This window comes from Motacilla alba, chromosome 15 (assembly GCF_015832195.1).
Source record: "Motacilla alba alba isolate MOTALB_02 chromosome 15, Motacilla_alba_V1.0_pri, whole genome shotgun sequence".
NCBI classification, from domain to species: Eukaryota; Metazoa; Chordata; class Aves; order Passeriformes; family Motacillidae; genus Motacilla; species Motacilla alba.
Genome location: NC_052030.1, coordinates 2,036,650 through 2,058,655, shown reverse-complemented (window position 1 = coordinate 2,058,655; position 22,006 = coordinate 2,036,650). Strand labels below are relative to the sequence as shown.

At 56.0% G+C, this 22,006-nt stretch overlaps 1 protein-coding gene across 1 annotated transcript; it reads right to left on the bottom strand.

Annotated features, from left to right (window-relative positions):
* Positions 1-7: 7 nt before the first annotated feature.
* MMP11 (matrix metallopeptidase 11) lies at positions 8-19,061 on the bottom strand. Its single transcript, XM_038152542.1, has 8 exons — positions 18,773-19,061; positions 9,796-10,037; positions 7,972-8,115; positions 6,834-6,967; positions 3,954-4,201; positions 3,479-3,692; positions 1,924-2,181; positions 8-1,071 (listed from the first exon to the last, which is right to left on the bottom strand). The coding sequence occupies exons 1-8, from the start codon at positions 19,040-19,042 to the stop codon at positions 938-940; spliced, it is 1,644 nt and encodes a 547-aa protein (XP_038008470.1). The 5' UTR covers positions 19,043-19,061; the 3' UTR covers positions 8-937.
* Between the last annotated feature and the right edge of the window lie 2,945 nt (positions 19,062-22,006).

The following is a 22,006-nucleotide window of genomic DNA, read 5'->3' as shown; positions in this document are numbered from 1 at the left end:
CAGGCGGGATGTAGAAAAGAGGCGGATTTTATTGAGGCGGGGCGGAACATAAATACACCCGGAGCGGGCTGCGCGGGCCCGCCGCCGCACGGCGCAGCCCCGGCGCCCTGCCGCCGGCCGCGCACCCGGGCTCGGCTGGCAGGGGCGAGGGGGAGAGGCTGTCCGCAGCCCGGGGCGCTTGGCCTAAGGCTGGGCAGGCACGGCGGTGTGCGGCGCCAGCCCGGGCCGGGAGCGGCGGTTCGAGAGCGATCAGTGCATCTGAGCATCCCGGGATGGGAACCGCGGCGGGATGAGCGCGGGGCAGTGTCCAGCACTGGCACCCAGCACCGGGGAGGGAGGGGGCCCCTTGTCTATATACAGATCGGTACAAAATCCTAACGCATGCTAGGGGTACAGCGGCAGGCCGGGCTGGGGCTGCGGCAGGGCCCTGGCAGTCCGCACGGCTGCCCCGGCGGGGTGGCTCTGGCAGCAGCCGCACGTCGCAGTCCCCCTCCTCTGCAGGTAGGGTCGGTGTCCTTCAAAGCCCCGGGCTCTGGGGTCATTCCTCCTTGGCCAGCGTCTGCAGCAGCGAAGGGCTGCCGTGGTGAGTTATGTAAACATAGGAAATGCCGTGGATGAGTTCTACAGGATGGGGTTCAGATTAATTATGAGAGCATGATCCCGTTCCAGGCTGGCCTGATGGCTTTTGGGATGCTATTGCTAGAAGAGAGTGGCCTCCCTTGCCTGTAAAGAACATGGCAGCTGCTTTTACATTGATAGCAACTGAAGCTGGGGCTGCTGGAACTGGAGAGGAGCAAACTTTGTCACTTGTGACAGACACCTGTTGTGTCAGATGCTGAGCCTGGAAGGAAGCCAGGAATGGCAGAGGGAACCCTCTGTGTGGCTGCTTGAGGTAAAGGGAGACGACAGGGGAGCGTGGAGGACACAGGCATCCCCCTCATCTGAAGGAGTTGGAGGAGGGTGTGCAGCTGAAGAAGTCCTGGCTGATCTGGCGTGGGTAGCCCTCCAGCACTTTCACCTGGACCGGGTCAAACTTCCAATAGTCTCGGCCTCTCAGGAAATAGGCAAAACCTGTGGGTGAGAGAGGAAGGTTTAGAAGAGGCAGCATTCACGTGGCTCAGAGCTCATTTTGTTCAGCTGACACTGCAACACATGCGGTACTGAAAGAGAGCTGGAAGAGGCAGGAGATTTTACTTGAACCCAGGCTTGTGGAATTCACTTTTCTTTCACACTGTTTTAGTTTAGATAAAACTCTAGTTTTACTTTTTGGGCAGTACACAGGATGGATTTTATTTTAATTTCCTTGTGGATTTATATGTGCTATTTGCTTGTAGTGACTCAGCCCTGTGAGGGCCGGGGATTTTTAGGACAGGGACAGGAAACTTGTGAAGACTTGCTCAGAGCATCTGTTCCTATGGGCAAGCTGCCCTGAAAATTATGTTCTGGAAGCAGTGGAGAGTTGTTTCACTTTGTCCTTAGAGAGGAAAGAGGCACTCGCCACACCTGTCATCCCAAGCACCCTGGCTGTCCCCAGTGTTTCTGTGGCACTGGCCTACTGTTTTCAGCACAGGGCACACTGAGGAGGACTGGTCAATACCAAAAGCAACCTGTTCTTTGTTCAGCTCCACGGGTGGAAGTGTTTCCACTGTCTTCTCATCACTTGCTTTGGCAGGAGCAGTGAGAGGTGGGCAGGACTCTGTGACCATTCCTTGGTCAGATATTTGACTTCTCCCTATCATACACTTACATATCAGCTGCTGCAGCTCATGGGAATGAAACAACTTCTCAGTTCTCTCCCCACTGGAGGGAACTGCCCCTCTACACTGTATGGGATGTGTTGTGCTTGGGCAATACCCACAACTACCACATGTGTGACTCTGCAGTGCTGTCAGCCAGAGCAGGCCGTGCTGCTGCTGCACTGACCCAGCTCGTCCTGGAAAGCGGCGTCGATCTCGGGCGGGACGCCGCGCCAGTCGGCCATGGCCCGCGGGTAGATGTTGTCCACCTGGCGCCTCTGCGGGTTGAAGCGCCAGTAGTTGCCTCCACTGAAGATGTAGATCTTGTTCTTCTCAGCCCCCCACACCAGAGCTGCCTGCACTGGGGATGCAGGGAGGCCCAGCTCCACGATTGGGGTGGGACCAGATACCCGTCTCTCACCATCATAAATCCAGTACTGAGAATCTATCGAGGAGACAGAAAAGGGAAACAAGGGGTCAAAAACTCTGATAATTTGGCAGTGAAATGTGCAACTGGAGCTGGTGCCTTGGCAGAACTCCCACGGGAAGCTGTGCCTGAGAGGCAAAAACAGCACCAAGTGTCATGGATGCTGCCACTATTGTGTGTCCAAAATGCTGTCAATGCATTTTCATCCCACCTCTGTCCAGCCTGGTGGGTGTTGGTGGGGGACAGGAAGGTCCATTTCAGCTGCATTTTTCTCTATTTGTGGAAGTTATAAAGGACTTGGCTGGAGGGATCAGCCTCTGCCCTGCAATCTCAGCACCTGGAAATCATGTGGGCATGCACAGGCACAAAGAGGGCATGTGGCTGGAAAGCAGCAAGCTGCAGGAACCAGGAAGAATTTGCCAAATTGATACAGAGACTGGAAGCAGAGTTCCAGATTAGATTAAAATGGGAATCTCTGTAATTAGCCTACAGCATGTAATACTTTCCCCTTATCTCATTTTAACTCACTGTAGGAGCCTGCCAATTTTAGCACTGTAAGCCCTTGTGTGCAGGTCAGGTGCTCAGAAATGTGTTCATGCAGGAGCTCTGCCTGCAAAGCCACTGGTGTGATTTTGGTGTTCGGTCTCATGGAGTGCAGGCAAGGTGTGCACACCCACAATGAGCTCCCAGGTCATTCTGCATGCCTCCTATTAAACCTACACTTGGGGGAGCATTAAAGAAAATGGTGGAGCTGAAACAGGTTCTGTTGCTGGCCTTGAACCCCAGAGATGGCCGGGAGGTGGTTTCATTCCTAATCTTTCTGGTTGCTGGAGGTTGCCTGGCTCTGCACCCAGACTCCCTGTAGGCTCCTAAAGCCATGGGGTACTAGGGAAGTTCCACATCCAGGTCTTTGAGGAGCAGAGAAAATGCTGTCCCCACCCTAAGCAGGGCCCTGGGGACACAGGCGCAACCAGGGAAATGCTGGGGTTCACCTCTGGCACAGTGCTTCCCGTGACAGCTGGAGAGATAGAGCAAATGTTTCCTTCCTCCTCCTCTGCCAGGGCAGAGGCTCCTTACAGATGTTTGTGTTCCAGAGAAGGAGAACGGAATATTGTGGCTGTGTTTAAAACAAAAGCGAACCCTTGTTCTCTGTCCTCAATATCTGATAAAAAGTTTAAATAGATAGGGAAGCAATTAACAAGGGTTACTGGACTTCTGAGGATTTCCAGATTTATTGTCCCAGGAATCTGCTGGGTCCTGGCTGCCCCTAAGTAATTGAGATTTCTGAGCCATCTGATCACGCTCCAGCTCTTACCTTGGAAAAACCAGATGTTGCCCAGAGGGTCCTCGAAGGTGGCGTCGACAGAGCTGGGGATGCCCTGCCAGTGGCGAGAGGCCAGAGCTGGGTAGCCGTCCTGCAGCTTTCCAGCGCGGAGCCGCCACACGTAGCGCGAGCGGAAGAAGAACAGCTCCCCGCGGATGGTGGCTGCGGCGTCGAAGGCCGTGAGGCAGGCGTCGGGCTGCACGGCCTGCCAGGGCACAGCGGCTCAGGGCTGGCACGCAGAGCCCCCCGAGCCTGGCTGGCTTCAGCCCAGGGGAGGCTCGGTGTCCAGGCAGCTGCCCCTTTGGGTTGGGCACGGGCAGATCCCCTCCCTGCACGTCCCAGTGCAGCCGTGGGGTCTGGCCTGGGCTCGGCAGTGTTGGGGGAAGAGGCAGACACCGCTCGGGCTGCTGCCAGGGCAGCCCCAGCCGGGGTGTCGGGGAAGGGCACAGAGCAGCCCTGCACTCACCTCCACGTTGGTGATCTCGTTTGTTTCGAGGTCTGGCTGGGGCAGCTGTGCTGGCTGGGTTGGGGTGGGCTCGGGATCCAGTGAGGGTTTCCCGTACAGGTACTGGATACCTTGCTTGTCATCCTCGCTCAGGCTCAAGGGGTAGCGGAAGATGTAGAAAGGGGACATCAGGGACTTGGAGACGGCCGTGTGCTGCAGGCCCAGCACGTGGCCAAACTCATGGGCAGCCACTTGCAGGAGGTCAGTGCCTGCAAAGGGAAAAGATGGAAGATACTTTTGTCTACTCACATGCTTTGGCCTCTGGGCCTGTTCTTACCAGTTACTAGACACTGACATGTGTTATAGGAGTCCAAAAAGAGGAAAGGGAAATCTACCTCAAACTGTGTTGTTCCCAGATATCTCCTGTGTAGATCTAAAATATGTTTGTGGGTTTTGTTTTTTTGGTTTTTTTTAAGGGCATAATAAAGGGGTTCAGTGGTTCAGAAGCACCATGAGTCAATTCATACACTTGGGTATTAACCTGGACATGTTGGTAATCTGCAATTCTGTTGTCAGAGGGTCTTGCCACCTCCTCAGCTACCAGGAAGAAAAGAATTTTCCATGCACTTCTGGAAAGGAGAAATTTGCACAGAGAAGGAAGTCTAGACCAGAGGTGTAGGAGGTGGAGTGGTCAGGTTTGTCCACCCAGCTTGAAGTAGTTGCTGGCTAGAGCTGAAGTTCAGCAAGTCCCAGTTAGATCACACCCACTGGGGAAGATACTGGTGTTGGTGAGAGAACTCTGGGATCAACACTTGCCAAAGGCCTTTGTCACAAACAGCAGAGGGAGCTCATTTATTGCTTTTCTGGGGACTGTGTCAAGAAGGTGTCATTTAGAAATAAATCCATAACAGATTATCTAATGTCAAGGTCTGAGACTTAAACACATCTATAGGAGACCATGTTTTAGGAATACATAATCTTGGAGCATCTACAAAAGGAGAGGGGGAAACGGGGATTTCAGTACACAAACTTGTATTGTTTGGCAGGTTTTCTTTAGCTTCCAAGGGGTCCTTTCTAAAGCTGGTAAATTTCACTATGTCCCAGCATATTCACTCACCTGCCTTCAGCCAGAAATCCTCTGAGCTGCAGCCCAAGTGAGGAGAGCAGCAGGGATGTGGGTCAGCCAGCCTTGGTGCTCCAAGCAGGATTTCCCTGCTGGCTCCAGGGGAGAATTCCCTGGTCACTGCTCAGCACCAGGAGCAGGGTGAATACAGTGGGGAGTAACCCCTGGGAAGGGTGGAGGGGAAGGTGAGCTCTGCCTTCCTCTGCTGGCCAGCTTTACCTGCAAGCCATGAATCTGCACAGCACTGACCTGATTAAATCAACACATCTAGGTCAGCTGAGCCAGTGGGATTTCCATGCCTGTGATTTATTACAAACTTTCAGACACTTCTGTTTAGCTTGGCAGGCTCCTCACTTGCTGCTTTCTAGTGCTGGCAGATGAGCTGTGCTGTCAGATTCTGCAGGGGAGGTGCACAACAGCACAGCTGAAGGAGCTGTGCTGGACAGCATCCCTCATGGATGGTCCTCCATGTGGGGCCTGCCTCCTGCACGGCCCTGGAGTGACCCCAGGGCACACTTGTGCTCTCCCGTCAGTAAAATGAGGCCAAGGATTTCCCTGTCTCACTGAGAGCTGAGTCAAGGATTTATCCATGTTTATATCATAAAGCTCTTTTCAGCATATTAAATGGCAATTAGCTCCAAAGAGCTTTTACAACAGTTATTTATGGGTGATATGGGAGGGGGAGAGAAGGGGGAATGCCATGGAACGGAGCTGGATTCTGATGGGAACTGGTGTCCACTTTTGGTTCCTGGTTTGCCCCCAACCCTGTTTTATGGGAGAATGCAGGAAATTCTTCAACAACAGAGGGTGAAAACCAACAGAGCCCACCCCTGCCCCAGGAGAGGAAACTCCTCAGCAAAGAGGTCCCGAGCTTGTGATTTTTGTTTTGGGTCAGCATAAGCAGGGCTGGAGACACAGCAGTGCTCTGCCCCACGCAGTCAAACTGGCCTACAGCTGGCACTGACATGGTAGTGGCACCCCACGGGCTTTGGGAGTGCCCACTGACATGGCCAACATTTTTGGGAATCCCCAGAGAGGCCTGGGGTTAGCTTGGGCTTTGTGCTTATTTCTTTGTCCATGTAGATAAACTGGGAAGGAGGAGGAGGAGCTGACCTGGGTTAATTTTGGTGAGTCTTCCAGAAACTGATGCTCTGGGCACTGCTCCAGCTGGTCCAGGCAGTACTGCAGTGTCTCATGAGATACTGACACCAGACCCTGAGTGCCCAAGCAGAGAGCTACCAGCTTGGATCTATTATTAGTAAAAATTTAAAAAAGAGTCTTGACTGGATGTGGTGTTGTTTATGGTCAGAGCATTCCCAGGCCACAGGGACAGAGCTGGAGCCTGGGTGGTTTCCCTTTATGGACTTGTTTGAGGGCAGATGGTGAACAATGCGTGCAGGGCCTGGGACTGAGGCTGTTCTTTGGAGGACAACGGTGTCACATGGAGCTCCAGCCTCAGTTTTCCTTCATCCTTTCCTCGTTTCATTTCTAATGACTCCTGCCAATGCCGGGTGCAGTTCCCCAGTGGCAGGGCACATGGCTGGGCAGAAGAGCCATCTCTTGCTGCCCCACACAGGAGGAGTCCATGGGGAAGCCGGGGTCCTGGGCTTGAATGTTAACAGCAGGCTTCTAACTGGTGGGAGATGACAGTGCTCACCACAAAAATATTATTCCCTCTCAGCTTTACAGGGTCCCTGTTCACGGCACAGGGAATCATTTCCAAGTTCACTGACAAGCATCCCGGAGCAGCCACAGCTCCCCTAGAAGCAGTACCGTACCCAGGTTGTTCCCAATGGTCCAGGTCTCGTCATAGTCAAAGTGCACGTCTCCTTCCCGGTGTGTTTTGGGGAAGAAGGCGTGTGCCAGGATCCCTCCAGGCCCATCAAAAGGCAAGTTGTCTCCGTGCCAGTACCTGGAGGGAAGACACATTGCACCTCAGACAAAGGGCCGTGGGGTTCCAGCATCAGACAGACAAAGGTGGGAGGCACTGAGAGGGGACAGCAGCTCTCATTCTCATCCTGAGTTCACCCCACTGGTCTGGATCAACTGCTCAGAGCTATTCCAATTGCCACAAGCCAAATTCTGCTTCAGAGCCCCGAGGAAGAAGCTTGATCACACCAAGCATTGAGGAAGCAGATCTCAGTCACACCAAGCTCTGGGAAGTTTGTATGTTTTCTCAGGGATGTTTCTTCCCCTCCCCTCTCCAGCTTCCAGCCCAGAAGTGACTGTGGAGCCAAAAGAATTAAGGAGGAGACTGCCTAAGCCAAGATTGAGTTGATATTTCTGGGTGGTGAGGGGCTGCAGAGGGGCAGCTGGCAGCAAACCCAGCCAAACTCTCAGGTCCTCGCTCAAGCCAAGCCACCAATGAGTAATGAAGGAAACCCATGAGAGATGTGGCCACTTGAGAGAGCTGAGGGAGACAAATACACAGCATGAAAATCACATCACTGCTTGGACAGTCTCCACTGCCCTCATTAGCTCTGTGCAAACACGCAGCTCAGGGAAGTCTTTGCCCCAGTGAGTGTTTTGCCAAAAGGGAATTTCAGGCCAGGAGCCAAGATTCCCTTAACCAATAAACTGTATTTGTCTTTGGGCAGACAGTTACATCCTTTAGTCAAGGGACAGGATGGAGGACCTGAAGATGGAAAGTCAAAACAAACGCTTAAGAAAACAGCCTGTGGGCAGAGAAATGTAAATGTACCAGGAAGATGAATGAATGATCAGTAACGGTGCTGTGTGGAACAGCTGCACTCACACCCAGCAGCCCACGACTGACAAAACTAAAACGATCCCAGTGTCTGAAAGCAGAAATAGGAGGCTCCATGTAAGTGCCTGAGTTGTGTGCTGGCAGGTCTCTGCTCTGGTTACAGCCCTGCTCCCCTGGCAGGGGGAGGGTGTGCTGCCCGCCGTGCCCACCTCGTGAAGTCGATGACGATGTCAGCCCGTCCCTCCTGCACCTCGGTGAAGGTCAGCGGGGTCACATCACTCCAGACTTTCAAAGCTTCCTCTATGGTCCTTCTCACCTTAGCTTTTACAAGTTGCCATGGGAACCTGATAATTCTGGAAGGCAACAGACACTGGATGAGGAGAGCATCAGCTGCTGTCCCCTGGACGGGCAGTTCTACAATCAGCATCACCAGGGCCACCATTCCCAGCACCAGAACATCTCCAGTCCGTACATGCACTGCTCCAGCACCCTCTACCAAGCAACATGTGCAGCAGATAAATCCCATCAGCATTGAAACCCTCTGGCTGGTGTGTCAGAGGTGAGTTCCCTGGAGAGTTTTGCAGATTTTGTCTTGTTCTGAAGTGCCACAGCACCCCCCAGGTCTATCTCCTGTAAGGCCACCACCACAAAGATTCCTGGGAGTGGTGTGATGTGATTTCTTCTCCTTAACCTCTGCATTCTTTGCCCCTGGAATCTTGGGTTCACTGAGGAGTTGCTCCCACTTCCTCCAATAACAAGAGCAGACTGAAAGGTCTGCCACAGAGGGAAGTCTCTTTCCCTTCCATTAACAGTGCTGCTGTATGTAAATCTCTGCTGTATTTCTTTCTTTAACACCACTGACCAAAAAGAAAAAAAAGGAATAAACCTTTCTGTTATCTGCAGCCTGCTGATGGTGTGAGGAACAGTCTCTCGTATTGGATTAAGCACAAGATGATTTACATGCTGTCAAGGTCCATATGACTGTGCTCACTGCTCCACCCGTACCCCTGAGGGCAGCTGCAGAGGCAGCACAACCCTCCCTCCAGCCTGTTGGGCAGATTCAAACTGAGAATGTGTGCGGTGATTTGGGCAAAACTTTACACTGAAGTGGTGTTTATGGGACCATCAAAAACAGCTGAACAAAAAGATCTCTTTAAAATAAACTGTGAGGTGAGCCCCTGCGGGGTGGCTGTGGGGGCAGAGGCACAGCAGGAGAGTGCTGGTGGCAGGGGCTCAGCTCAGCACGTGCGAGGGCAGTGACAGTGTGAGGGCAGGGACCCTGTGTGCCCAGGGGTGCTGGTGTGGGACTGCCCGGGGCTGAGGCAATGGCTGTGCACAGCGGGAAGGCAGCTGTGTTTGTGGAGTGTGCTCAGGAGGGGATGAGGAGGTGCTGGGGACAAGCCTGCTGTGATTCAGCGTGTGCATCCCCTGTCCCCTGTGCCTCTCACGGTCACATCACAGCTCCAGGTATACCAGACCGAGCGTTTGGGCAGGGAGAAGTGAACCAGCCTGAGTGCCTCACCAGCCTGAGTGCCACAGCAGCCTGAGTGCCACAGCAGCCTGAGTGCCACACCAGCCTCAGTGCCACACCAGCCTGAGTGCATCACCAGCCTGAGTGCCACCCCAGCCTGAGTGTCACACCAGCCTGATTGCACAGCAGCCTGATTGCACAGCAGCCTGATTGCACACCAGCCTGAGTGCCACACCAGCCTGAGTGCACAGCAGCCTGAGTGCACAGCAGCCTGATTGCACAGCAGCCTGATTGCACAGCAGCCCGAGTGCCACAGCAGCCTGATTGCACACCAGCCTGAGTGCCACAGCAGCCTGAGTATCACAGCAGCCTGATTGCACACCAGCCTGAGTGCACACCAGCCTGAGTGCCACAGCAGCCTGAGTGCCACAGCAGCCTGATTGCACAGCAGCCTGATTGCACAGCAGCCCGAGTGCCACAGCAGCCTGATTGCACAGCAGCCTGAGTGCCTCACCAGCCTGAGTGCCACAGCAGCCTGGCTGCCATCGCAGGCCTCCCTTACTTGTAGGTGAGGTTGGTCTTGTCCCAGCGGCCGCCGGAGAGGACGAAGCGCTTCTGGCGGTTCCTCCCGCCCGGCAGCGCCGGCAGGTCGGGCACGCCGCAGCGGGGCGGGTTCCAGGCGGCCGCGGGCCCGGCTGCAGCCACCGGGAAGCCCTTGGCAGGAACACCCGTGCCCACGGCGTTCACCAGGGCAGCCAGCCAAGGAGCCTGCTCCTTCCAGGTGTGGTGCTTCCGAGACATGTCCTGAAAGGCAAAAGCAAAAGCACGACTTCGGTGTCGGTGAAGATGCTTCGTGTCGCAGAGGGTGGACAGCTGCCCGCAGCGGTCCCGCAGCGGTGGGTTCCACTTCTGCCAGGGCTGCTTCCCCACTGGTAGGGCACAGCCTGCTCCCCACAAACATGCCGTGCTCCCTGCTCGGAGGCTGGCTCACACCTGGGGGACACTGTGTCATGCCACGGCACCCACTAAGCACTCAGCTATTTTTGGTCCACATTTCCTTGGCAGCTGGCCGGCAGGAAATACTTTTGCAGGCTGTGGATGAGAACCAGACCCTTCAAGTATAAAACAAATCACTAGGGAATAAATTCTCCCCCTTTGCCCTACATCCTTTATTCCCTCCTGGCTCCGAGTAGAGGTGACATTAATGGGAGGAAGTCTTTAGCCCCCAGCAGCAGTTGTGCTCCTTGTTGTCACTTCCGTGGTGTCCTCTTGCTGCCCTGGCACCGTGGGCAGGTCTCAGCATGGCCAGTGGACACGGCAGAGGGGACACGGGGATGTGGGGTGACAGCCCAGCCCACGGGCAGAGAGCAGCAGACACTGTCCCTGCACCCCCCAGTCCTGAGGGAAGGACTGCACCGTGTCCCCTTGCCTCCCTGTACCTGTGCTTCTGCTTGGGATAACATCTCCTGAGCTCTCCCACACTTAGCTGGAAAAGCAAGGTTTCTCTTGACAACATTAATTAATGGTAATTAGCTGACTTACACCGGTTTCCCTTGTTGCCACCATGAAACACAGCGCAGGTGTCACCTCCAAGCTGCTGTGAGGCGTGTGGGGTGAGAGGTGCTTGGTCCACATCACTGTGCTGCAGAGGGCCAAACACGGATTTTTTTTTTTGCCTGATTTTGCGCAGCAAATGAAAGGTGTTTGAGCAGCAGGAGGAGCTGAGATGCAGCAGTGGTGCGTCTCTAGCTGGACAGGCAGGCTCTGTCCCACAGGGCTCCAGAGGGAGGACCTGGCTTTAGGCAGGCTCTTTCTTCCCCTGCAAAGAGCTGCCTTCTTCCAGGCCAGCTTTCCTGGCTGCCCTGCCAGCGACACGGGGGTCAGGATGGCACGGTGCCAGAGCTGCCATGATGCCTGTAATCCGCATGCTGCCACCCTCTGCTCCCACAATGAGCCCATTCACGCGGGCTGGAATGAAGAGTGAAGGCCTTGGCATTAATTCCACCGCTGAGCTCCGGCCCCGTGCCCCTGAGCCAGGCACAGATGGACAGGGGAGCCGGGCAGGGCACACAAGCTGCACTTTGGGTGTCCACACAGCACTTCAGGCTTTTGGTGTGTCTGTCACCGCTCCAGCCTGCTGGCTGGTCCTCCCCAGACAGACAGACAGACACCCTTGGTGGCTGGGCACCTGCCAGCCTGTGCCTCAGAGCCATTGATACAAGCCTGGTGTCCCAGTGCACTCTCACACCCCACAGGAACTGCACCAGCAAAGAGAGAAACCCTTCTCACATCCTGAGCAGCGAAAGCTGCCCAAGCCACCAGCCACACGCTGAGCATCCATTCAGGGCTCAGGAGGAGGAGCACGGGCTGGGCTGTCCCGAGGAGCCTCACCGGGCTGCTCCTGCGGAGCCTGGAGCCCTGCCAGGCTGGAGGTACCTGTCTTCTGAGAGGAGCTCTCTGAGAGCCACCTGGCACCCTGCCTGGGCTGGCAGCTGCTGCTGCAAGGGACAGCTGGCAGCAGAAGCTGACAAAGTTCATGTTCTGGCCAACATCTTGCTGTCAGCCCCGATGACACCGAAGCACACAATGGCTCCGTGTCACCAGAGCACAGCCTGCAGGGCTGCTCAGCCCCTTGCTCCTGGGTGCACCCACGGCCAGGTCCTGGCAGCTGAGGCCTTGGGGTGATGAAAGCATCTGGCTTTCCAAGGCCAGAGAGTGCAGGGCCTAGGAGCACAGGAAAACCCTCAAGAAGTGCTCAGGTGGGTGGGTGGGCTGAGGCTGACCCAGATGCCTTACCCCTGTTCTTTTGCCTTGGTGATGCTCTGCACATTCCCCTCCTGGGAAGGCCGGTTTCCCTACAGGCTGGGGCCACTGCCATGAACTGGAGGCTGTCTCTCTCCTCTGACCAGGAGCAGAGAGAAGAAGCTGCCTGTTTCCTTCTTGCCCCGAGGAATCCCATGTTCAGAGGCAGAGCAGAGGCAGCTTTTCTCACCCCCTTTGGTTACCTCAAGGCACTGTTACGAATCCCAGCTTTCCAAACTCCACCTTGCAACAGCAGGACCCTCCCTGCTCCTCCTGCCCTTTGCAGACCCGGTCCTGGAAGGGGGCACAGCGCTCCCGTGGGTGGCTCTGGGTGGGGCAGGAGGCAGGACCTGCCCTGCTGCCCTGCGTGTGCCCCTGCACAAACAGAGACTCCGTCCCTGTCGTCACTGCACCGACATTAGCACCATGGCAGGAAAGGGCTGGAAAATGCCACTGCAGGCAAGGGGAAATGTGACAGGCACAAACCACTTGCCAAACAATGCTCAGGGGACACCCAGGCTGGAGATCTTGGCCTCCTTGGCTGGACACACCTTGCTGCAGGCACTTCCCAGGGATTAGATACCGCGTCCGCTTGCTAAGGTTGCATCCTTCCCAGCCAGCGCTGAGCCCTCCCTCTCGTGGGGAGACCTGCTGTGCTCCCTGAGCTGTGCTACCACGCCCTGGCTGCATTGCTCAGGGTTCACCTGGGGCCCTGCTGCTGCCCGGGCTGCTGCAGAGCTGTGGGGGGAAGGGGAGGAGGGCACTGGCTGCTGGGTACCCATCAGGGCATCCCCACCAGCAGAGGGGAGGGGATTCCTGAGCACAGAAGCGAAGGAAAATCCCAGGGTTTGTCCCAGCAGAGTGCAGAGCAGATCTGAGCCTCTGGCTGAGTGTGTGCAGCCACTTGCAGGGCCCCTCCCTGCATAACCCACAGCTGGGGTGGCTGCTGGGCATGGGAACAGCTGCCTTGGAGTCAAGGAAGAGACCAGGGCTTTGCAACAGAGGCTGATCAGTAAATGTGAACACAGCACAAGCACAGAGAGGGTTCCAGGCCTGAAACCAAGGGTTGAAGGCAGTGAGGACAGCAGAGGAGCAAAGCTGTACCAAAGAGGGCTGTGCTGCAGGCTGGTCACAGCTCCTCACAAAGAAAGTGCCTCTTCCTGCAGCCTCGTGACTGAAAAGCTGAGGGGGAGCAGGAGGGAAAGGACAGATCCCACGGGACAGCAGAAACCACAGCGGAGGTGCAGGCTGCCCACTCAGTTCCTCACAGCTTTATCAGCCTTCAAGTGCTGTGATACTGCAGCCATCACCTCTGGCTCTGCTGGAGCCAGATGAACACCAGCCAAGCTTCCCAGGAAGCGTTCCAGCCATCCCAAGGAGCCAGGAGCATCTTTAACCTCCTCGTGCTGGGCAGCACTCACCCTGCAGAGCCCTGGGGAGCAGCAGCAGCAGCACAGGGGCCGTGGAGCATCAGCAGCACCGTGCCTAAATGAGCACAGGGGTGGGGCTGCTGCCTGGTGCTGACAAACCCACGGCTCTCCTGTGCCCGGCTCCATCCTCCTCTGCCTGCCTGAACTTAAACTCGTGTCCTCTTTGTGCACCTGAGCACCTGGGCTCCTGGCTGCTCCTGTGGCATGGACATGAAAGGAGACCCCTCTCCCTGTCAGACAGGAGTGACTGGACAAGTTACAGCCTGAATCCATCAGCCTTGCTTGCTTCCCCTCTCACTGGGACTGCTTCCCCTTCACTTGGGGAATGAGCTCATGGACTCTGTCTCCATTTCCCTGTCCCTTCTGCTCCTGCTTTTCCATTGCTTCTGTTTCTGCTTCCTCCTTTTGTTACTCACAGTGTTTCCAAGCCCTGGTGTTTGCTGCCTCTGGCTGGCAGCATTATCCCCCTCCTCCCTACGAGCCTGCACCGTGGAGCACTCCTGCCCTTATTGCAGCAGGGAAGGACAGCAGAGATGCTTTCTCTTGCAGTTCTCATGTAAGACAGTTCTCTCACCCCATTTTTGTCCACTGTGGGGTGGCCCTGCCTCCCAAGGGCTCTGTACCCCCTGAACAGCAGCATTCCTGCCTGAGATCAGCATTGCTCTCCTGATGCAGAGACAGCTTTTGGGGCAGCCTGCCTCTCAACCCAGCATGGATTTGCAGGGGTTGGATTTGAAAGTGCAGCTACAGCTGATGGCTAATGGGAAAACTGGAACCAGCTTCATTCTAGTCAGGTTATGTTCCAGGAGCAGCCTGGGCTGGGAAGGTGCTGACGCTGCAGGTGGAATTTCATGGCAGAATCGGGATTGTGGTCTGCTCTAACCTCGAGCTAAACATGCTGCTGGTCAAGGCACTGTTATTGGAAACAATGCCCAGGCAAAGCCAGCAGATTTATTGATCCTGCCTCCCCAGGACAAGGTCTCCCAACCCCTCCATGAATTCTTTGCTCACACAAAATGCTTCGGCTCCAGGACTCCTCCATGCAGCCTGGTCCCACTGCAGACAGGGAGAGCACAAAGGCTGAGGCCAAACAGGAGCTGCTGCAGTGCCTGGCCAGGCACACGCTGCTGGATTTTCCTCTCCCCTCACTCCCCACACCCCATGGCACCATCCAGCACTACCTCCCAGGGCCTAACAGTTTGTTTCCGGATTACTTGGTGGTAGTTGTTGTTGGCAATGAAAAAAGGAAAATGTTTATTTTTCCTAAGCAACATGGAACATGAGACATTATGGACTGCAAATGTTTATGGCCACAGAGAGAATGAGAAGAACCAGGCTTTGGTGTAACAAGAGAAAGCAAATGAATAAACACTGCAGGACTACTTTTATTATTAGACATTTTAATTATGTGACAGTTTGTGAGACTATTCCATCAACAACACCACAACCAAGCTGCTGGTGTCTCCCAAGCAACAGTTTGCCAGAAACAGGAGTACTTACTGAGCAAACACGCCCCAGGATGCTGACATAGCAAGAGGTTTCAAGAGCCCTTAATCTGATGACCTAGAATTCCCCTTGAAATGAAGAAACTGCTCTAGGATGTGGCACACTCCTGGCAGGGGAGGAAGGGGGTTGAGATGTTTTGTTCATTGTGCAGTTACATCCAAGCTAAGGGGAGCCATGGGCTACTAGCACCTCTCTCCTGCCCAAATCCACCAAGAGGAGGAAGTCTGGTCACCTGCCTGTCCTTTCTGGGACTCCTCTAACAGCACCAGGATCTCAGTGAACATCTAAAAACATGTCTGTGGCCCTTAGTGAACTCCTGAAGTGCTCTGCTTTTCATTTTGCTGGGCAGCTATGTGCAGACTCAGCTGTGCTCCCATTTGCTTTTGGCTGAGCCATCCCCAGTGCAAGAACTCCCACCCTTTATTTACCTGTCCATATATTTGAGATTAGTAGGAAAGAGCTACTTAGTAGGAAAAGGTAGGATCAACATCTCTGCAGGACAACTTCCCACCAAAAATCCTTTTCAAACAACTCCTGCACAGTGCATCCCTTCTTCTGCAGAGCCCCACAAGTTATGATGCCAGGGCAGGATAAGCATGGGGGAAGCAAGTGCAACATAACCTGGAGAGGGGGATTCTCCCCAGGCTGCTCCTCTCCTCTCCTCTCCTCTCCTCTCCTCTCCTCTCCTCTCCTCTCCTCTCCTCTCCTCTCCTCTCCTCTCCTCTCCTCTCCTCTCCTCTCCTCTCCTCTCCTCTCCTCTCCTCTCCTCTCCTCTCCTCTCCTCTCCTCTCCTCTCCTCTCCTCTCCTCTCCTCTCCTCTCCTCTCCTCTCCTCTCCTCTCCTCTCCTCTCCTCTCCTCTCCCTCTCCTCTCCTCTCCTCTCCCTCTCCTCTCCCTCTCCTCTCCCTCTCCTCTCCTCTCCCTCTCCTCTCCCTCTCCTCTCCCTCTCCTCTCCCTCCCCGATGTGCTTTGCCAGCTGCACCCCAAGCCCTGCCACACTGCAGGGTGTGTGTGCTGCCTGTGAAGCACAAACACAACAAACCCGCTGCAGAATAACTACTTACATGTGTCTTGAGTCTCTCCCAGAGCAGAAGATAAACATGCTTAAAATTACCCCAGCACTGACTGCAGGATTTAAATAGCCAAACCAAGGAGTGCAAATCAAACCCTTCCTGGGGGAGCCGCCTGAGCCCGGAGCGAGGCGGGCAGGGGCTGTGGGGAAGGCAGTGCCCTGCTTCCAGAGGGGAGCCTGCTGTGCTCAGGAGACAGCTGCAGCACCCCTGATGGGTTACGTTGGCAGCTGGGAGGGTGCCCACCACTTCTCCAGAGAGAGAGCCCTTCCCAGCAAAGGCAGGGGCTTTGATTTCCCAGGGGAGCCGAAGGCAGGGCAGGAATTCAGTGTCTGCGCGTGCACAGCCCGAGGACTGCAGATCTTTTGTTCTCAAGTTTTACAGTGGACACCAGACCCAGCCTTTCCTCTGCTCTCAGTTTTCTCTTTCTTTCTTTAGGCATTAATATAAAAGTGAAGGAGCTCTACAGGGTTTGCCTCAAAGAACACGAGTCCTTCTGCAGCTTGCCCTATGGCCTGGCTTTAAAGTGAATCTTAGCCCTGGATTCCCTCCCCTCTCAGCTGCTGCCGTTGTGACTCTCTATTGGAGCACAAGCAGCTGGGTGCAGCACGCTCCTGCACCCAGGCTGGCCTTGCCCACTGGCACAGCTCGAGGAACTCCTGTGCTCTGTCTCACTGGAGTGTGAATCTCTTTTCCCAGCTCAGCCCCTTGGCTCCTTTCTCATTCATCACCTGACAGCAAAATTAGCTGCTGTCAGACATAAGGGAAACATCCCTTTGTGCAGCAGGCTCGGAGGAGTCAGAGAAGGGAGCGCGTGATGGTGTGGCACAGCTCTCTGTGAGGGAGGACAGAGAGTGGCCGAGGCCTCTGTCGGGCTGGCAGTGCCCCCTCAGCTGTCCTGCACCCACGGCTCCCTGGCAGGGAGGGCAGCAGGAGCACTGCTGCCAGCTCCATCCTGTAAAACTGGCTGCACCTCAGAGGCAGCAGAATAACCTTCAGAAGCCTTGACAGCAGATGAGGAAGCCAAAAGAGCAGCTGCTCGGGATGACAGAACTGCTGTTTGAAAGGATGGGGGATCACCTGTCCATCTCCAACCCAACCCGTGCAGCCACCATCTCTGCAAAGGCCGAGTCAAACACATCAGTCTGAAAGCCTGAGCCCCACGTGGCTGGTCCAACACACGAGCACAAGGCATTCCTGAACAAAACAGACCTGCGGGAGTATCACCTGCAGCTACTCCAGCCAGGAGGGAAGGATCAGCACTCACAGAGCAGAGCATTAGCCTAGGATGAGGAAGAAATCACCTCTCTGTTGGCAGACTGCCACCTGGGGGGACCTTCTGGAGCGTGGCAGTGGATTTGATGGAGCAGGAGTCTGAGCAGCCCCGGACCTCTGCACTGGCTCTGTGCCCTTCAGCAGTTTGGTGTACAAACCACCTCAAGGGGTACCAGCCAGGTCAGCTGAGCCCCTGCAACCTCTGCAGGCAGTCAGCAGCTGTGGGGCTGGCACAAGGACATCAACGGTGACACGGCAGCTGGGCTGGGCTCGAGCTCAGAGGGTGAAACCCAGCTGGCTCTCCCTTCCCCCAGGACCCCACACAGGTCCTTGCTGGCTGCCAGACCAGGACCAGGGGCTGTGCAGGTTCCTCCAGGAGCAGCAGCTTCCAGCAGCTTGCACAGGGCAGAGCGCGAGGCACCTGCCCGCCCAGCCCGTGTCCCACGGGAACCAGCAGCCTCCAGCTTTATGCGGGGGGAGCTCTGCCCTCCCAGCCCACCCCCTGCCGCTCTCGGAGGGGACTGAAGCCCGCAGAGCAGCGTCATTCCTGGAGTGCAGGGTGCCACCAGCGAGCGCTTGGCCTCACCTTCCCCAGAGGCAGAGCGGGGCCAAGCACGGTGACATTTCGTTTGGAGGAATGCGAGCACTTTGGGGGCCAAGGCTGCGCGGTGCCAAGTCCCAGCCCTCAGCAGATTTAGCAGCCAAGTTAGAAAGTGCTCAGATGACAGAGCTGATAATAAAACCATCGACAGAACCTGAACTAATCCCCTTGGGCTGCTACTGGGCATTTGCTCTGTTATTATTTCATGGCACGGCAGCGAAGCGCATGTCTATAATAACGCGATTACACACGCACACATTCCCTGCACAAGGAGCTCTCTGTCCTCTCCCGTCCCAAATCCCTCGCACGCCGCTGCTCCTCTCCGGCAGCCGCAGCCCCTGCTGCTCGCCGCTCCGTCCCGGGTGCTGGGATCGGGCAGGCATCTGCAGGAAGAAAGAGCCCTGCTGCTCCTCTCCTGCCTGCCTTTGATTCATCCCTTCAGTCTCGTCTCCCCGTAACTCCTCGGAGCTGCCAGCACAGCGTGCAGGGGGTGTTCGAGCAGCAGCGAGGGCTCTGCTGCCCGCGGAGCACGGGGGATGCCGCGTCCTCTCCTAAGCTCTCCTTGTCCCGGTCCCCGTTTTCCCTCGGGAACACGGCTGTGAAAACTCCCCAACAAGGCGGGAGGAGCCCGCGGAGCGGGGGGCGCTGCCGGGGCAGGGGCACGGTCCCGCGGCCGGCGACTCCCGGCGGCGCTGCCCCCGCCGGCATCCCCAGCGCGGCTCGGGGACGGACGGAGCGGCGGGGAGGGACGGCTCATCCCGTCCAGCGGAGGATCTGCCGGGGAGATACCGCCCTCGGGACGGCATCGGAGAGCGGCGGGGGACACGGAGGGAGGTACCGGGCGGTCCCGACTCACCGGCTTGTGTCGGCGGGCGGGCGCGGCGGGCGCGCAGTGCAGCAGAGCGGCGGCCAGCAAGGCGGCAGCGGCGGGCAGCGGCGGGCGGGCCATGCCGGGCGGCGGAGCGGGCTCGGACATGGGGCAGAGGAGGAGGGGGGGGGTCCTCGCTGAGCCTTTTATCCCCCCACCGTGGCCGCCTGCCCTCCTCCTCGCGCCTCCTCCCGCTCCTGCCTTTTGTTCTCCCCGAGCCGCGGCTGCTCGGGCCGGGGGGACACGGCCCGGCGGCATCGCGGGAGGGGGGGTCCCGCCCGTCCCGTCTGCTCCGCCCCGCCACCCCCGGGGGCGGAGCGGGGCGGGACCCCCCTCCCACGCCTCCCAGGCCTCCGGGTCCTGCCTGCCCGGGGGTGCCTCTAAACGGGCCTCTTTGAAGGTGTCTTTCACCTCTCCTGCCTACGGGCACCAAGGACTAAAACCAATCCTCTTAGGGCCCGTCGAGACCACTCCAGTCCCCATGGGGAATAGCTCACAGCCGTGTTTTAATGAGTTTGAACCCCTGCTTTGCCTGTGCAGGGCTCTGCTTTGCTCACTTTTTCACTCACCCTTTGCAAGAAGGCTTTCCCGAGCAGGGATGCTGAGGGAGGAGAAAGAAGGCAGCAGCTCCCCATTTTGGAGATGCCAAAGCCTTCTCCATCTGCTCAGCCACCTGGAGATGGAGGCAGCAATGCACAGATCTGGTTTCTTGGTTCCTGTTTCTATGGGAGAAGCCCTGGACTGTGTCAGCATCCTCTCAGCAGACTGAGTTTAGCTGAAAATTGTTTCAAGAAATGTATTGCAAATAAGAGAACTTTGATCTCCAGCTGCCTGGGCTGGTGTGCAGGGGGTGAGTAAGGCTTCCTGACATCCCGGGCTCTATTACTGCTTTATTTGTCTGTGATCAGTTGTTCATGTTTAGTTTTATGGAAACCATACTGACGATGTAAATACTGGGTACGGTGAGCAGATGTGAGAAGAAAGAGCCTGGTCTTGGCTGGCTTTGGAAGGTGCTACAGTGTTTAACTCGCAGGCTGTTAGCAAGATGTCCCTGCACTGGAGCACCATGCTCAGAGTATCCCCGAGGCCTTATTTGTAAAGGGGACAGGGGAGCAGGGAAAACCACGTTGCACTGTGGAATTTACCCTTCTGCTCTTATTCTGGCTGTGCCCCAGGAATGCAGAGCAGACCCTTGTTTCTTGCCTTTCTCTGAGCCAGACAGCTGGGTCCCAGTGAAAAAAGCTTTCCTGCCTTTGTCTCTCTTTTCTTTAGTGTCTTTTCTTTTAATGCTGGTGTCTCTGGGAGCTCAGTGCTTTCCAGCCCATGGCAGTGGAGCCCCGGGGAAGCAGGGAGAGGCATGGGAGCAGCCTGTGAGGCAGCAACAGGCAGTTTGGCTCTTCTTAATGAAGGAAGATTTTAAAAGGGGTGTTCTGAGAAACTTGGACCTTGCAGAGATGGAACTGTGTGAGAACTGCTGGCTCCTGCCAAGGCACTCAGCACAAAAGAGAGTGCATGTTGAGTTTGGGATCACAGATATTTCCCAGCCAAGCCAGTAGATGGTTAGCAGCAGGAAGATGGCTGCTGGGTGTTCTGGAGACTCCTGTGCCCTGTGTGCAGCCTGCAGAGTTCCTCCTTGTTGTGTTCCTGAGCTGGGGGCTCTCTCAGCCACTGTCTGTCCTGTCCATGCAGCCCCATGGATGACAGAGGCTGCTGCCAGACGAGCACAGGGCTCCCACCCCAGCCCCAGAGCACCGACAGCCCCACATCTCCCAGCCCGACATCTCCCAGCCCCACATCTCCCAGCCCCACATCTCCCAGCCCGACATCTCCCAGCCCCACATCTCCCAGCCCCACATCTCCCAGCCCCACATCTCCCAGCCCCACATCTCCCAGACCCACATCTCCCAGCCCCACATCTCACTGTCTGCTTGCTTTCCTGCAGCTCCTGCCAGGCTGGGGCCAAACTTGGGCTTCTTGGGGCGGCTGCAGGAGCTCAGTGGAAGTTCTCGTGGCTGAGAGGTCCCGATGGTCACTGGTGTTGCTGATTCAGCATCCCCACACGGAGCTCTTCTTGCTCAGCATCTGTTCAGGGCCTTCCAGCCCCAGCAAGTGGCAGAGCTGTCAGGAGTTTTCCAAGTCCTGCTGACCACAAGCGTTAGCTCTTCTCCCACTCCCCTTAGGCTTCCCAACAAGGAGGGCCTTGTGAGCACCTGGGCAGGCAAAGCAGCATCGTAATGTGAGTCTCAGCAGGAACCAGCAGCTGGGGATAAGCTCACTCTACACCCAGCAGGTGTTAGGGGGAAAGGGGCTGTGCCAGAGGAAGAGAGCAGCAGGTTTGATTCTCTGTGAGCAGCAAAGAGGTGGAATGACTCTCTCAGCCCATGGGCCACTTGGGTGTGACACTGCTGTAAGGCACTTGGGACTGAGGGGAGCTGGGGGAAGAGCTTCTCATGAGAGCCAAGGGGAAAGGGGAGGGAAGTGAGAGAGAAACTGAATTTAAATGGATTAAGCCTGTCTGTCCAAAGTCCTTTGTTTTCTGCCACCTCCCTGGTGTGACTTTCACAGCTGTGTTCTGTGTGCCTGGGGACCTGGCTTGAGGTGCCCTGAAAAGTCAGCATGGAGCTTTACGCCCCCTGGGCATTTCCCTGAGCAGCTGGAAGAGGCTCCAGGAGCCAAATCCCCAGCACAGAGAAACCCCTTTGATTTCTCTAATGTCTTTCCTGCTCTCTCTCTGTAGGAGATAACCTCATGAATTGATGTCTCCAGCATCACTGCTCAGTGGGTGACAGATGAGGACATGTCCCCATCAGGCAAGTCTCTGTTCTCACCTCTTGCTTTCGGGATCCCCCTTTTCTCTGGCCCTGGCACCTTGTTTTTCTCCTGGGCAGCCAAAGTGGGCGTTTGTACAGGTGGTGGCGGGTGCAAACAAGGCTGGGGGTCATGTGCAGTGGATTGCCCATGTAAACATGATTGATCAGGAGTACTTTTTGAATTACCAGTTCTCCTCCTCTGCTGGCAGCCCGAGACATGGGCATGGGGAGTGGGCAAAAAGAGGCTGTGGAGTGGGAACTTGGCCTTTGGGCCTGAACTCACAAGCGGAAAGGTAAAGTAATATGTAAAATAAAAATGTATGTTGATCAGCAAAGCACTTTGCTTCAAATCTCTTTTGGGTTTTTAAAAAATCTTTTAAATGGAAATGCTGGAATTGTGCAGGCTGTCCTG